This window comes from Vulpes lagopus, chromosome 4, assembly GCF_018345385.1.
Source record: "Vulpes lagopus strain Blue_001 chromosome 4, ASM1834538v1, whole genome shotgun sequence".
In the NCBI taxonomy this organism is placed as follows: domain Eukaryota; kingdom Metazoa; phylum Chordata; class Mammalia; order Carnivora; family Canidae; genus Vulpes; species Vulpes lagopus.
Window position 1 is genome coordinate 74,677,549 of NC_054827.1, and position 16,422 is coordinate 74,693,970.

General features: G+C 35.7%; 1 protein-coding gene across 5 annotated transcripts in view; it reads right to left on the reverse strand.

Moving 5' to 3' along the window:
• Positions 1–16,422, reverse strand: part of SLF1 (SMC5-SMC6 complex localization factor 1) — a 79,788-nt gene that overhangs the window by 12,816 nt on the left and 50,550 nt on the right. For all 5 annotated transcript variants that reach the window (XM_041752623.1, XM_041752624.1, XM_041752627.1 and 2 more), the window contains exon 15: positions 12,771–12,918. In XM_041752623.1, coding sequence (XP_041608557.1) covers positions 12,771–12,918 — 148 coding nt within the window. The remainder of the gene's footprint in view (positions 1–12,770; positions 12,919–16,422) is intronic.

Below are 16,422 nucleotides of genomic sequence, written 5' to 3' on the forward strand. Positions count from 1 at the left end.
TATGGCACACATCTTAAGACAATAGCTAGAATTACAAGTGATAACATTATACCAGGACATATCAGATTTCTGGGAATTTTCTATTATTTTTGGAACACTTCATTCATTACACCTATACAAATACAACATAAAGAAGCCTTAAGTATTACTTCTTATTTGACAGTGTTTCCCATATGATTTAAACCTAATTAGTTTAGAATCACTCATATGACAAGGAGAGAGAACATTCTTTTACAATATTCCAGACATCTGCAAAATCCCAAATTTAATTAAAAGTCAAAAAAGACTTCATTTAGAATTTAATTTTGGGAAGTTTGTCAAGAATATCAAAAGATTTTACAACCCTTGGTCAAACAGGATCATAAGCCACTGTGAAACAATTTAACAAAAGTGACAAAGACTGCACTCAAATATAGAAATTTAGTTGGGAAAAAAACAAAACAAAATCTTCGCTCTTTTAATAGAGAAGCCTGTTTTCTTAGGTAATCAAAGACTTGACAAAGACAACAAAGGAAATTATTTTGATAACACAGAGAATCTTTGTTTTCTAGGCTGATTATTTAAAAGGTGAAGAAATACCTTTTTTTACATTATCAAAAGCAAACAGATCTTCTAAGAAAACTTTAGCAGATGAAAAAATACTTTTTGTTTTACTTAAACATGAGTACATTACTGATATCAAAGGTTATTCTTTAGAAAAATATAATAAACTCATTTAATTCTAGCCAACTTGACCACACAAGGTAAAATTCTCTTTCACATTATCAAACAATCAAGACTAAATTATTTATTTCTCCCTTACCAAAAACACATCTCCATACCTTGTACCTTTTCTTAGCCAAAAACTCAAATTTTGGCTTGCATGTGGAGTTATTTTTCCTATTATTTCCAGTAGTCTTAATTACATACATTAATTAAAATTCTTAACCCTTAGAAAATTTAAATTCCAGTGAAAATTAAAAAGTAGACAATTGTGCTATTACCAGTAAATTTTGAATATATTCTACAATCTCCAAAAGTGTATTGTTCCTCATACTAAACTTACAAAAGTGACAAAAGACAAGTTTACCAACACACCAAGTATCTTTAGTTCCTCTGTAAAAGGAAACCAGAAGTAGATAAACCTTTATATAGTAATGTACTTTATCAATTTAGAAATGATCTAGGTATTTAATGAATTTCCATCATTTAACTTGATTGAGGAAAAACTCTGTAGGGTTTAAGAAGTTAAGAGAGAGATTTGGAAAGCTATTTAAGTACATATGCCATAAAACATAATTATGTAGAAAAAAACTCACCTAAAAACTCTATCCTACTTACATCTACCTAAAGCACTTAATCTCAACAATTATATTTAGATTACCTATGAAAACCGTCATAAGACATTAGACAAAGTCCATTTATATGGACTGTGCTTTTAAGCCAATTAAGTAGACTTCTTTTAAAATTTTAGCAATACTATCCGGAGATAGAACAATGTTATACATCACACACACACACACACACACACACACACACACACACACACACCTGCAAACACCCTTAACAGTTTATGTTTTAAATTTTTTTTTTTTTTTTTTCAATTTTTTTTTTTTTTTTATTTTTATTTATGATAGTCACAGAGAGAGAGAGAGAGAGGCAGAGACACAGGCGGAGGGAGAAGCAGGCTCCATGCACCGGGAGCCCGACGTGGGATTCGATCCAGGGTCTCCAGGATCGCGCCCTGGGCCAAAGGCAGGCGCCAAACCGCTGCGCCACCCAGGGATCCCCAACAGTTTATGTTTTAAAATTTTAGCCAGGAGATGGGTATAATGTAAAACTCGCTAGTTTATAAAAGAGCAGTTAGATCCAAATTTTGTTTTGACAAGTGGAATAAGTTCACCTGCTCAGATGGCTAAAGCTCTTCAGTATTTATGGAAATGACATTTAAGATTTTTTTATTAGCTTTATTTCCAAACAGTTCCTTTGTGGACTACTTCTGATAAAAACAAAAACACAAAAAAACAAAAAACTTCTCCCAAAAGTTTGCATTTCAAAGAATGGCTCTTGGGTCTTAGAATATATGGGTGTAGAAAATTTACATCAGAGAAGCGAGTATCCAAGTTTTCTCCAAAGACGGAGCTTTTGGGGCATATTTGCCTATTAGCAGAGATGTAGGGTGGTTGCTATTTAAATTTTTCTTTTTCTATTTTCAATGTCCCAATCTCTTATAATACCTACAAGTATTTTAAGACTTGTATAGAAGATCTGGGGATGGTAATTGTTTCTAGGGCTTCATTTCTGGTTTGGCAAAGACCTGTAAGATAAGGACTTATATGATGGAAAAGATTTCCAACTAAGATAGAAACCTAAAGATTTCTAGATCTACAGATTCAGGGTTTAGTGCAATACACGTCTGTAAAGCTTCTGTAATGCATTTTAAAACGTAAAGGGCTTCTTTCTGATTGCACAATTCAACCTTCCACCAATTCATCTTAGGAGAAAAAGTCTCTATTATTGCTTCTATGAGACCCTGAACATCAGCCTTCAGGCCATCTGCTGATCTTTTGTAGGAGGGTCTAAGAGATACTCTGGTCATCTGTCTCCTCAGAGAGGTATATTTTTCATCAAAGATCCACCTGGCTTGTCAGTTAACTACAGTACAACTATGGAAGGAGAAAACACCCTTTTGCAGCTAATCAAGGTCCTTTGTAGTGGGGTTGTAAATGGCCACTCATCTTTCTGCTCTCTAAATTTGTAAGTCTTCTGAAAGTAGACATAAGAGGGCTTTATCACATAAAAGATTTGCTGGTGGTTCATGGCTTACGAATTCTTTGCAGTAGGGGTCCAGTACATATCTTCAAGGGACACTGTATAGGAAGGCTAGAAGCTGGCAGGGCCTGATTACAGAGCCCTGTGAAGTAGGAGGAACTTTAAGAAATAGCCAAGGGAATCCCACTGCCCATCACAGGCACTTCTATTTAAATTTACTTCCTTGCCTTCAGCATTTACACTAGTAACCAAAACACTCTAGGCTTACAGATCAGGCTGGAAAGCTCTAGGTCAATCTTTTAGGAAAAGATCTTTAGGAAAAGGAAAGTTAATACAGGTAGCTGGGTGTTTAAGGAATTTGGGGGGAACCCAGGAATTTGGGGAGTTAAGGGAATTTGCTGAGGAAATGGGGCTGAAATTTAAGATGGGAAATTTATATGGGATGTGCACTATTTACATGGGATGTGCACTGTACGATCTATTGTCCTGCCATTGACAAGAGGGATCTTATACTCAAACCAGTAAGTCTTTTTGTGGAAAGACCCAGAGGAAACTTTCTATACTTAGAATCCATCTTCACCATGGACACAAGAGACATCCCTGTTACAAGTGGGTACAGAAGATGCAGCTGCTGTGATCCAAGATCACTCAGAGAGTCTACAAAGGTTGTTACAGTAAAAATGGTATAGTGAAAATAGTGTCTCTGGTCACAGACATGCTAATCTGTCACAATGGGCAGACACTACTGGAATGGGACTTTTCTAGCAGTAACAAAACAACAAAGGTTGAGATGACTAAAGCCCCTTATGGACTGGACCTCTCATGACAAACTCCCCTCACAGCTTGCACAGTCAGACAAAGAGAGTGCTGCTTATGACCTCATGTCTCAGAACCCCAGTCTATTCAACTGGCCACCAAGATGCATGCTGGTATGCACACCTACCAGCTGGCAGAAACGATGGGAGAATATTCTCACTGGTCACAAAGCCAAGCTCTCAAGACACAGAATAAGACAAAAGGAAAACTTCATCTAGTTTTTCTCAGTTATACACTAACTGAGCCTTGGGTCTCTCAGAGCCAGAGATTACTTAATAGGGATGTGCGGCTCAGTTGGGGATTGCAAGGTTTTGTTTTGTTTTTACAAAGTATCTCATTGCATAGAAATTGTCTTGAGATTGGTGCATGACTTAGTGTCAATCCAACCTGTTCTGGGACCAACTTATCCTAACATAGGAGTCACTGAATTAGGTAGTGAGCAGTAGCCTAATAGTCTAATTGTAGTCTAATAGTCTTTAAATGCTTGACCCATCCCCACCAAATCTGCAGGTTTGGCTTCCAAAAGCCTTTACCTTATGTGCATGTTAACCCACAACAAAGTTTGTCTAAAACAGACACCTATTTGATGAGAACCATGAACTCACCAGTCTGTGAAGCCAGCGGCTCAAAACAGCAGGTTTAGAGGGCTTATGCCTGTGTTATACCCTATGGTTTTCCTACTTACAGCAACACAACAGAGAGACAAAGAAAAAGTGACCATCTCTGGGAGGAAAATGATCAATAAAAACCAAGACTACTCATAACAGACCATTAACAGAGTCACTATATGCGAAGAACTAGTTTCACAAATATTTTCTCCTGCTAATATAAATTTAGAAAAAGAAAAAGAGAACTCCAACATTCTTGCTTCCACTGGATCCTGTAGGCAGAGATCTGGGACACTGACATGGTAAGAATGATCTTCTGCTGGCTTTCTGTCAATGGTCCCAGGATCTCTCAGACAGAGGAGCCACAGAGAGAGCAGTAAAATTACTCTCTGTGATCAACTGTAGGGGAGGAAAAATTTTCCGTTAACCCTTCTAGATTCTGTTGGCTGGTCTATTAATTAAATTGACATGAGAAAGATTAACAGGAGAAAAACAAGTTAAATTCCTTGCATATAGGAGCCTCAGAAAAGGTTCAAAGACACTGAAGCGGTTGAGGCTCAACTGAGGCTTTTATGGTATCCTGAGCTAAGGAAACTGAGTAGTGAGTGGAGATTCAAAGATAAAGAAGCCATGTCACAGGAAGATGGGAAAAGCAAATGTTTGGTAAACAAATGTTTGTCATGCTATGCAAAAACAACGAGACACATAGAGAAATCTCAACAAATAGGCACTGCCAAGCTAGTCCCGGTTTACTACTCCTAGCCTATACTCTTTGTATAGAAGGCCTGGTCCAGGAAGGAGTTACTTAAATTCTATAGGAAGTTAAGGTAAAAAGCTCTTCCCTAAAGCCTGTTGGTCCTCAACTGTCTTTAGCTCAAAATAATCCACAAGGATTCAATCCACATGCATCAATAATCTAAGGTGGCACATTTTGTTTCCCTTCACTACTAACACTGGAAAAATAACTAGAAAAAAATCAGCAAAATTAGCAAAACAAACATAACGTGTTAAATGCATTTTAAAAATTGAACAGAATGATAAACTAAGTATTAATATAAAGTATAAAACTTGACCTCTGTACTCAGGGGCTGAATTTCTTTAGGGTGAAAAGATTCCAGGCAACCAATTAAAGTCCTTTCTTGCTCAGATGTCTTACCAAAAAGCTAAGCGATGGTATTCCTGCAGTTCTTAACTGATTTGTTCAGTTAGGGGAGGGTGGTAAAGGGGGGATGGGGAGTGATAAAGAATGACTAAGTGGTTAGAGAATTTTCCCCCAGGGAACATTTGGCAATATTTGGTTGTCACAACTACAGTGGGAAGCATTATTGGCATCCAGTGGTCAAAAGCCACAGATACTAACTACTTAACGCCCTACAATTCACAGTTCACGGAGACAGTCCCCAACAACAAAGAATTATTCAGCCCAAAATATAAAAAGTGCCCAGGCTAAGCTAGAAACTCTGCCTTGCTAAAAGACCTGAAGTTCTTGCCCTGAGGCACATTTTGCTATATAGGCAAATGGCTACACAAAGATGTTAAGTAGATCCACCTAGCCCCATACATACAGGAGGCTGATGAATTAAAAACCTTTCCAAAATGGCCTCAACTGCGATGCAATTTATAACAACTAGAAAACAGGAGTTATTTACAACCTTTTGTTACAACTGACTACTCACAACCTATAGACTGTAAGTATTATTGAAACTGTGCAAGCAGTAAACTGAAGAATGATCATAAGATTTTAATCATTATATTTTATAAATTTAAGGTGTACAGCCTGTCACTTTGATACATTTATATATTGTAACGTGATTACCACTGAAGTAATACTATATAGCATCATTATACTACTGTAACAATGATCCTCTAAACATATGGCCCACAGATAAACATCTGATGGGTCTCCTAAGGTTTTACTAGACTGTAGTAAATCACCTTTATTTAAAACCAGCTAGTCCCTCAATATCCTACCAACCTTGCTTCCAAATTCCTTAGAGACTTACACCTCGCCCCCCCAACTTAAAAGTATATGATCAGTTACTTCTCACAATCCCAGGGCAGCTTTTTCTGCCCACAGGTACTGACCCTGTGCTTTAATAAAACTACCTTTTTTTGCACCAAAGAGGTCTCAAGAATTCTTTCTTGATTGTTTGGTCCAGGACCCCAATGTTAGATCACATCAATTTTACTGGGTTTTATGGTTTTTACAGATTTGATTTTTTAAGATTCCACAAGTAATACCATATAGTACTTGTCTTTCTCTGTGTGACTTCTCGCTTAATGTAATGCACTCAAGGTCCAGCCATGTTGCTTTGAATGGCAGGGTATCCTTTATCATGGCTAAATAATACTCCACAGTATATATACGTACACCACATCTTTTTCATCCATTCATCTAATCATGGGTATTTGCGTTCTTCCCTATCTTGGCTGTTGTGAATAACGCTATGACAAACATGGGCATGAGTAACCTCATCGAAATCCTGTTTTCATTTTCTTTAGGTATGAACCCAAAGACGCTGCTGAATTGTGTAGTAGATCAGTTTTAATTTGAAGAACCTCCATATTATTGTCCATGATACTGGGACTACTCTACACTCCCACTAACAGTATATAAAGGTTTCCTTTTTTTTTTTTTTTTTTTAAACACGTTCTTGGCAGCACTTGTCTTCTTGATGATATCCATTCTAACTGGTGTATAAGGTGTTATCTCAATTTTGTTTTGATTTGCATCTCTTGATTAGTGATACCGAGCATCTTTTCACACATCTGTTGGCCATTTTGAGGTCTTTTCTGGAAAAATGTCTCTTTAGTTCTTCTGCCCAAATTTTAATAGATTGCTTGTCTGCCATTAAAAGTTTTGTTAGTTCCTTATATATTTTGAATATTAACCCCTCATCTGATAACATGGTTTGCAAAACATTTTTCTATTCTGAAAGAATTCTTTCGAATATTAAATCTCTAGTTACAGATTTAAAAAAAAAACTTATCATCACAGGATTTACTACAACCAATTGATCTCTTAACGTATCACTTCTAAGCAGAGGCAAAAACAAAGCAGAAATAACTGCACTGTACAGTTCAAAGGAGATGATTCAAATTTTATTCATCCAGAAAGTGCACTGGATAGCTTTGAAAAAGATAAAAAACACTAACTAGAACAGATCTTCACATGATTAGTAACACATTTAAAGGGAATAATAAATAAAGACATGAACAACAGAACACAAGAAACTAAGCCACTGGACCGTAAGACTTTTAAGGGCAAGATCATTTTTGTGTCCCTCACAGGTTATAGGTCACACTGACTTACAGAGAACAAACAGTATTTGAAAGATAAATGAGTGTGAATGAATGACTGGTAGATAGCAGTAACTCTAGAGCACTAAGCCTAGATCATCTTTTTCAAAAAGTTTATCACGTCTTGCCACTCTCTTATTAAATAAAATGGCTTCAGACTCTTCAACATGGCTTTGATCTCCACTTTCTTTGCCTTTATTCACTCTTCTTGCATCTTGTCAGCAGCCAGCTACCATGCTTCTCCCTCTGCCTGTGTCTCTGCCTCTCTGTGTGTCATAAATAAATAAATAAATAAATAAATAAATAAATAAAATCTTTAAAAAAAATTTCAAACAGGCTTCACTTCTTCCTATCTCGGTTTTAGTATAAATGTTGTATTTATTTTCTAATGGGAGACAATTCCCTGATTCCGTAAAACCCCTACTTATCCTTTAGGTACTGCTTTCCATGAATATCTGATGTGAGGGGTAAGTTCACTTCTCTCAACAGCTAGTTTTTCTTATTTGAAGCACTTAGCATTTTTAAATGATGTATTTATATTAATCTAATTGTAGTCTGTTTCTTTCACCAAAAGCTCCAAAAAATTAAGGACCATGTTTTGTTTCCACCCTCCACTATACATGGCATTTAGATCAATGCATGGTAGAGTGGCAATAAAAAACTGATGAATATATGGAGAGAATGGAAACATTTTGATGAGATACTTAGTAAAATTATGAAAATATATTGATGGAAGAGGTCTAAAGCATGCAGAGGGATTAAAGATTTAAAAAACAAAAGTGAATAAAGGTTTGGAAAAACTATCAGGAAAAAATAAAGATGTAGCCTGAGAAGGGCAAAGGAAGTTTTATTAAGGTTCTCTGAAGATATCAAAAAAACAATAGATTGTGATGAGATATTTTCTTCCCACTAAAAACAGGAGAAATTTAAGTTAGAAATTAGGAAACATTGTCTTGCTGTCTTAAATAAAGTTAAGAAGAACTAAAAGTTCTTCTTTATAAATAAAGAAGAAAAATTAGAGAGGGTGACAAGGTTATAAATAAAGTTTCACTGGAACACAGCCATGTCCATTTATGTATTGTGTATGGCTGCTCTTCCTACAAATGCAGAGCTGAGTTGCTGGGACAGACTGTGAGCTGTAGAGCCAACAATACTTACTATGTGGTACCACAAACACACAAAAATTTGCCAACCCCTACTTCAAGCCAATTTACCAGGAATTTCAATTAGGCATAAAAAAAAAAACAAACCCTCAAACCCTTTTAGATTGCTTGATCTTAAAATATAGGAAGAGAGGTAAGAAAACTTTCTGTTCAAAGTGTTCAGAAATAAGAGGATGACATTTCTGTTGGTTGATGGACAGGAGATCTGACAGAAAGGAGACAGGATTTTACTTACCTACTGAAATATCTTCTTTAATTTTCTACAAAACAAAAACTAACAACAGTTTTACTAAACTAAAATTAATAGATCTGAGTAGTATCACAATATGAATTTTGTATTTTTGCACTAAGAAAAAACAAAAATGTACTGTTGGCCAAAACGAGAAAGATGGACCTTCAACTGGATGTCATATAACAGCCAAGCTACAACATCTTTACTAGTTACTTAGGAAAAGCAAAAGATACTAAGTGAGCTAAAGAATAGTGCAAAGAAGGGTGCCTGGATGGCTCAGTGTGTTAAGTGACCAACTCTTGGTTTCAGCTCAGGTCCTCATCTCATGGTTGTAGGATTGAGCCCCATGTTGGGCCACCCACCTAGGGGCAGAGTCTGTTTGAGACTCTCTTTCCCTCTCTTTCTGCCTCTCCCCTTCTTCTCGCTGTCTCTCTTAAATAAATAATAAATCTAAAAAAAAAAAAAAAAAAAACAACTGAAAGAAAAAAAGGGGAGAGATGGAATGGGGGGGAGGTTATCTACAGAGAAAAAGAAATGGTTCTTCATCAAAGTATCAACATACTGACAAAAAGGACAATATTAGAACACCTTGTCCATTTGACAAATAAAAGTATTATTCTACAAAGTCCATAATAAACACTTTAATCCTGCATAATAGCTGTAGAAAAGCTACTGATCCCTTAAATATAAACTTCACCTGATTTGTTTCTTGACAAAGGTAAAAAAAATCAAGACACACTAACAAAAAAACTATGAAGATAGGAACTCGAACCACTTTAGAAATAAAGTTTTATTTTTTTAAATTGAAGTTCAATTTGCCAACATACAGTGTAACACCCAGTGCTCATCCCATCAAGTGCCCTCAAGTGCCCATCACCCAGTTACTCCAAACCCTTGTCCACCTCCCCCTTCCACTACCCTTTGTTCATTACCCAGGGTTAGGAGTCTCTCATGTTTTGTCACCGTCTCTAATTTTTCCCACTCATTTCCCCTCCTTTCCCTTATAATCCTTTTCACTATTTTTTACATTCCACATATGAGTGAAACCATAAGGTGACTGTCCTTCTCCGACTGACTCACTTCACTCAGCATAATACCCCCCAGTTCTATCCATGTCAAAGCAAATGGTGGGTAATTGTCCTTTGTTATGGTTGAGTAATATTCCATTGTATATATAGACCACATCTTCTTTATCCATTCATCTGTTGCAGGACATCGTGGCTCCTTCCAGAGTTTGGCTGTTGTGGACACTGCTGCTATAAACATTGGGGCACAGATGTCCTGGAGTTTTACTACATCAGTATCTTTGGGGCAAATACCCAGTAATTCAATTGCTTGGTCATAGGATAGCTCTATTTTTTTTTTTTTTTTTAAGATTTTATTTGTATATTCATGAGAGACACAGAGAGAGAGAGAGGCAGAGATACATGCAGAGGGAGTAGCAGCCTCCATACAGGGAGCCTGATGCAGGACTCGATCCTGGGACTACAGGATCATGCCCTGGGCCAAAGGCAGGCGCTAAACGACTGAGCCACCCAGCGATCCCAGGGTAGCTCTATTTTTAACTTCTTGAGGAACCTCCACACTGTTTTCCAGAGTGGCTGTACCAGTTTGCATTCCCACCAATAGTGCAAGAGGGTTCCCTCTTCTCCACATTCTCTCCAACATTTGTTGTTTCCTATCTTGTTAATTTTCACCCTTCTCACTGGTGAGAGGTGGTATCTCATTGTGGTTTTGATTTGTATTTCCCTGATGGCAAGTGATGAAGAATATTTTCTCATTTGCTTGTTGGTTATGTGTATGTCTTCTTTGGTGAAATTTCTGTTCATGTCTTTTGCCCATTTCATGATTGGATTGTTTGTTTTTTGGGTGTTGAATTTAATAAGTTCTTTATAGATCTTGGATACTAACCCTTTATCTTATATGTCATTTGTAAGGTGGATAACAGTACCTTTCTTTAATAATGGGAAATTCAGAATACAAGAGAAGCAACCATTGAAGCTGATGTTTTATATATAGTGAAAACCTATTAGTACAGGCTCTTATTTTCTACGTTTGGCTAAACAATAAGATAAATTGTATTTCCCAAAGGCAACCAACACATACCAGAAACAACACATATAACTATACTGACTCTAAAGTCATTAAAGTCTCTAAAGCCACTGCTAATCCTGTCTTGGGTCCCCTAACTCAAAGAAGTTTCATTATGGGATAAAAACAGGGGAATCCTTTCAGCTGAATGTTTAATTCTGATGCTAGCAAATGATGACAGAAATTTGTTTTTTCTAAAACAACAAAAGAACTACCTAGTATGAATGGTGTGAAAGAAATAATGAAAGATTCTAAAGGAAAATTGAATTTGAGCTAAGAAATGTTAAAGAGTCATCCAACAAAGGACAGCTACTCCACAAAAGGAACAGTAATCACCCCTCAGCTCAATGAGAAAAAAAAAAGTTAAAATGCTCTAGATAAAAATCTTCTAACTTCAGTAGTATAAAAAGAGATCTCTTTGCCGAGGGCATCATCGAATAAATCCTGAAACCAGTTTTAATCCTGGATTCCTATTCTAGAATCTCTCTTTAAAGTATTAAAGTGATTGACAGTATATTCAAGAACTTTTTCTTTTACATAAAACCTAATGCACTGAAACACATGTGTAACAAAAAGGAGTATTTGGCAGTCTAAAATTTTTAAAGAATATAAAAATGAACTTTTTTATTGGAGGGCCACAAAAAACTCACTTGTTTTAAACAATATGTTCACTTTAGGAAGTTAGGGTACAAAAGAGAAAGAGAAAAAGATTCAAAATTCTCTAAACTGACTTTAAAGTTCAGGAATGTACCTCAGTTCTTTTGGAAGCCTCCTTCACTCTGGAAACCAAGAGTTCGGTAGAACCTTTTATATAAGGTGAGCATGTGAAAATGAGTTCTGTTATCACATCGCTTAAGTGATATTCCTCATCCCACTTATTTTAGAGAAAAATTTAAAATCAGAATAGATGATGGGGGAAAAAGAAAGAGTGAGAAAATTTTATGTAAGTTATTTCTTTTTGCTTCATTCATGTTCATTTGCTAGATCACCAGACTCAGTGGGAAAGAATCAGTAGCAGCTTTTATAAGAAGAAAAATTATACAGCAACAGGTACACAGGGCAAGTGTTTTAAGTAGCGATATAACCCAAAGTAATGCAAGTGGCTTTATAACATAGTATTCTGAGTCAATGAATTTCATTTTAAGTATTTATGCAGGAAGAGACCTGAGAACTGTTCATATAGCACATATAATAAGATAATGCTTTCTACTTAACTTGAACCATTAGAAGTATTAAAGGGACTAAAAATAGTTACCATGTAAAATTCCAAAACACCATACATAAAAAACCCTATTTCTTCAATGAAAAGAGAATAAAATTAAAATGATTTAAATTTGTCTAGTTAATGGAAAAAAAAAACAAAACAAAATAGACATATGTTTACTTGCATAGGGTAGTTTACTTATAATTTTTAGTTATATGATTAAGGAAAACAATAATATTATATGTATATATACAATAATTTATTTCCAGGTACAATTTTCTATACTTTAACATTCAAATTTTATGAAATCATCAAAATAATATTTTGAATAATAAATGATGTGTATGGGGGGGTGAAGGCTCATGTAACAGGAAAACAAGAATACAAATGACATGAGTTCGACTATGTAAAAATACTTAGAAATTACTAAAAGAAAAAGATGAAAAAGTTAAGTGTGTCTGTGTGTATATATATATACCTACACATTTGAGTGTATATGGAATTTTTTTTCAAACGTTTCATACGGATATATGTTAAATATTACAGACTGCTTAAAGGAAAATCACACAATAGGTCTAAGAGAAACATAATACAGATACACTTACCATCACACGAAAGGGAAACATAACTTCCCAAGTCATCAGACATATGTCGCATCACATTTTTACCCTTCTTAAGACCAAGGAAGATCCAATAATCTATTGCTGCTCCAAGAATTCCAGTCAGTAAATAAGCTAATTCATGTTTGAAGACCTAATATTATGATGGGAAAAATATTAGTAAAACATATTAAAATATGTATTTCTTTATCAGTGTTTATTTTGAATACTTGTTGAGGCAAAACTTAGCTATTTAAAAATACAGGGTATGTTCATACTAAAAAGTATTCCTGAAACCCTGGCAAGCTCTCTTCATTCTCTGCTTCTCTTTCTTCTTCCTCCTCCTATCCATATCTACATCCTTATAGACACAAGACATAAACAGTTTATAAAACAAAATCTCCAGGACTTATATACAGATAGCTTACAATAAACTTCTAAATAACATTCAATAGTGTCAAGTGCTTTAGTATGGCAATAATTCCAACAGAACGATGAAGAAGTATCTGGCGTATGTTGGTGTCTGTGGATTTCTGTTAACAGGAATATAGGATTATAAAAAAAGATAGACTTAGCCACTCCTGGTGTTTATATATATATATAAAATAGATTAATATATATATATATATATATATATATATATATATATATATATATATATAATTGACTTTATGTTTATCCGAATGGCATTTTCCAGAAAAAGACTTAAAAAACACAATGAATAAAAACTTTCACAAATATGATTGTCCTTTCTGTTATAAATGCAGAAACAGATTGGATCAAATTCCAATTAAATTGTATCAAATGTCATTACCTTAGAAATGTATAAAGATGTATTTTAAAGAATGAATAGTTCTCTATCATCACTCTATAATAAGCATTATTAAATTCCTATAAAAAATATGGCAAGCATACAAATTTTTAATTACAGTAAGTGTGCCTTACCCTAATATGGAAAAATATCTTTCTAATCCATAAACTATGAAGGTGAAGAGGTACAAAAATAATTTTTAGACACCTTTGATTTAAATATTAACACTTTTTCACAAAGACATTAAAAGTAGTTGAAATTCCTTTATTTTTGGTTATTTGTTCTGTGTGAAAAAAATCATCAAATTAACAGTTAGAAAACATGCGAAAAGGTTTTAATAAATATTGCATCTGAATAGATTCTGAGTGCTAAGTCTGCAACTATATTATGCCTAATGTAGGATTAGGGACAGAGAAATCTCTACCCATTAGTTACTACTGGATTTATTTCTCCTGCCCTCAGCAGACAAGGTTCTTATGTTATACAATATTTCATAAGGGCATCATGGATTCATTATAAGAAGTTATTAGTTAAGTGATTTCTTTTTTTTTTTATTTTAAGATTTTATTTATTTATTCATGAGAGACAGAGAGAGAGAGAGAGACAGAGAGACAGAGAGACAGAGACACAGGGAAAGGCAGAAGCAGGCTCCATGCAGGGAGCCCGACGTGGGACTTGATCCCAGGATTCCAAGATCACGGCCCTGGGCCAAAGGTAGGTGCCAAACCACTGAGCCACCCAGGGATCCCCTAGTTAAGTGATTTCAAAACTTAAGTTCTAGTCCTGGCTTGCTGTCCAAACAAGGGTAAATGGTTAAGCAGCCCATGGATTAGGCTTGCTGAAATAGTTTTTACCAAGGAAAAACCCAGAGGCAAGATGCTTAGGTAGGTGTGCAAGTTCCCTGCTGCTCTATCACACTGTGTGGAATTCACTGCATTAAGCCAGGCTGGATACTAGATTTTGAAAGAGGGACTATGAAGAATGGGGCTGAGGAGATTTTAAGCTGCATGATTAGGGAAGCACTGCCTTTCCTCTAATATCACCAGGAGCCAAGATACAGAACCTTGACCACAGCCTGAATCTTCCAGGTCAGGATTCATAAATGGGTGTCAGCACCACCCTCTCTCCCACCTTGATTAAATAGGTGGGCTTAAGTCTTACAGATGCAGCTGTATGACTTGGGAAGCACCAGCAGCCAGAAGGACTGGCTCTATCAGCTGGCTGGGAAGGTACCAACTCCTCCCCCTAGTACCATGATAGGGTCTAAGCCATAAACTGACCAGAACTCACTCCCTTATGCATGGAATCTTAGCCAGTTATCAAAGTGGTTTGCAGGGAGCCAAGTTCTTACTTTGTAAAGCCAACATGGAGATAGTCACTCGACCAAGTTTTATTTCTCATGGTTCAAAATTCATCAAGAGAATTAAAACAGGAGAGTGAAAACCTACATTTAAACTAAAAATAAATCCTATCAAGATCCATGTCACAGAATGCTCTTTGCAACAACAAGTATATCTGAATATCAGCAATGATCCTACCCAGGAAGGAAGCAAGAGACTGGTAAATTTTGATTTCTTGAAATATTCCCCATTCCAAGAGTAGAGTAAATCAGGATCACTTCAGATCTGTGGTCCTAAGACTCTGGATAGGGAAAAAGGAGCTTAGTCCATAGAGCTAAGCCTCATATAAACCATAGTCCAACACTCATCAACTAAAAAAGCAAAACCAAACTACAAAACAACCAGTTGGCATCTTTCTCTTTCCTTACACACAAATATATGTATACATACCTGCGATACTACAAATTAGTATCAATATTGCCTATTACCCAATTTACCTTATTACTGCTATTAAACAGGATAGGTGGTCCTTGCAGTATTTGCAAGGAGGGACTATAGTTTCTTTAACATGAAAAGGAACTGTCAAAATTATTCTTATCTGTGTGACATTAGCTAAATATCCATACTACCACATATTCAGAAAAGTAAATTGTTATATAAAAAGACACTTTCCAAGGGCACCTCGGTGACTCAGTTAGTTAAAAATCTGCCATCAGCTCAGGTCATGATCCCATGGTCCTGGGATCAAGACTCACATCGGGCTCCCTGCTCGACAGAGAGCCTGTTTCTCCCTCTCCCTCTGCCACTGGCCCTGTTGTGCTGTCAAATTAATAAATAAAATCTTAAAAAAAAAAAAGATACTTTCAAATCAGGTTCTTAGATCCTTTTATAATATATTCTTCTCTATGACACTCACTATAACCACAGGGCCAAGACATCGCGCTATGGATTGTACTTACTGCAACAGTGTATAAATAATGCTACTATTTCTAGCATAGTGGAGATATACGATTTAGAATTAGATTAGTGAGAATATGGCAGAAAAACCATAAAGAGAGGAAAGCTTTCTGGAATACTGAGAAGTTTGCTCAAGTGGAAAGAACAGAAAACCTTGAGAATTAACAAAGAAATGAAAGACATGAGTTGCACATGACACATATTTACGTAAGAACACCTTCCTACTGTGTTAAAGTCTATTATCAGACATTCTGTTCATAGAGTTCTCTATTATCTGCCAATACAAATAACCTCCATTTAATAAATGTGGTGATCTTCCAAAAAATTGACTAGTATATAATCAAGAACAAACTACCATCTTGGCCTTCTGATTCTCAGGTTAGGGCTTTATGCAATGTCAGAAAGATGCAAACATAATACACATAATGTGCTCTAGCAGTTTAAAACACTGGCGTTTGAAACAAGAAAAAGTAAACTGCAGTTGAGATGGCCTCTAGGCAGTGCTTTACCCTAACAGGCTGTGACACCTTGAACAAGTTAGTTACACTCT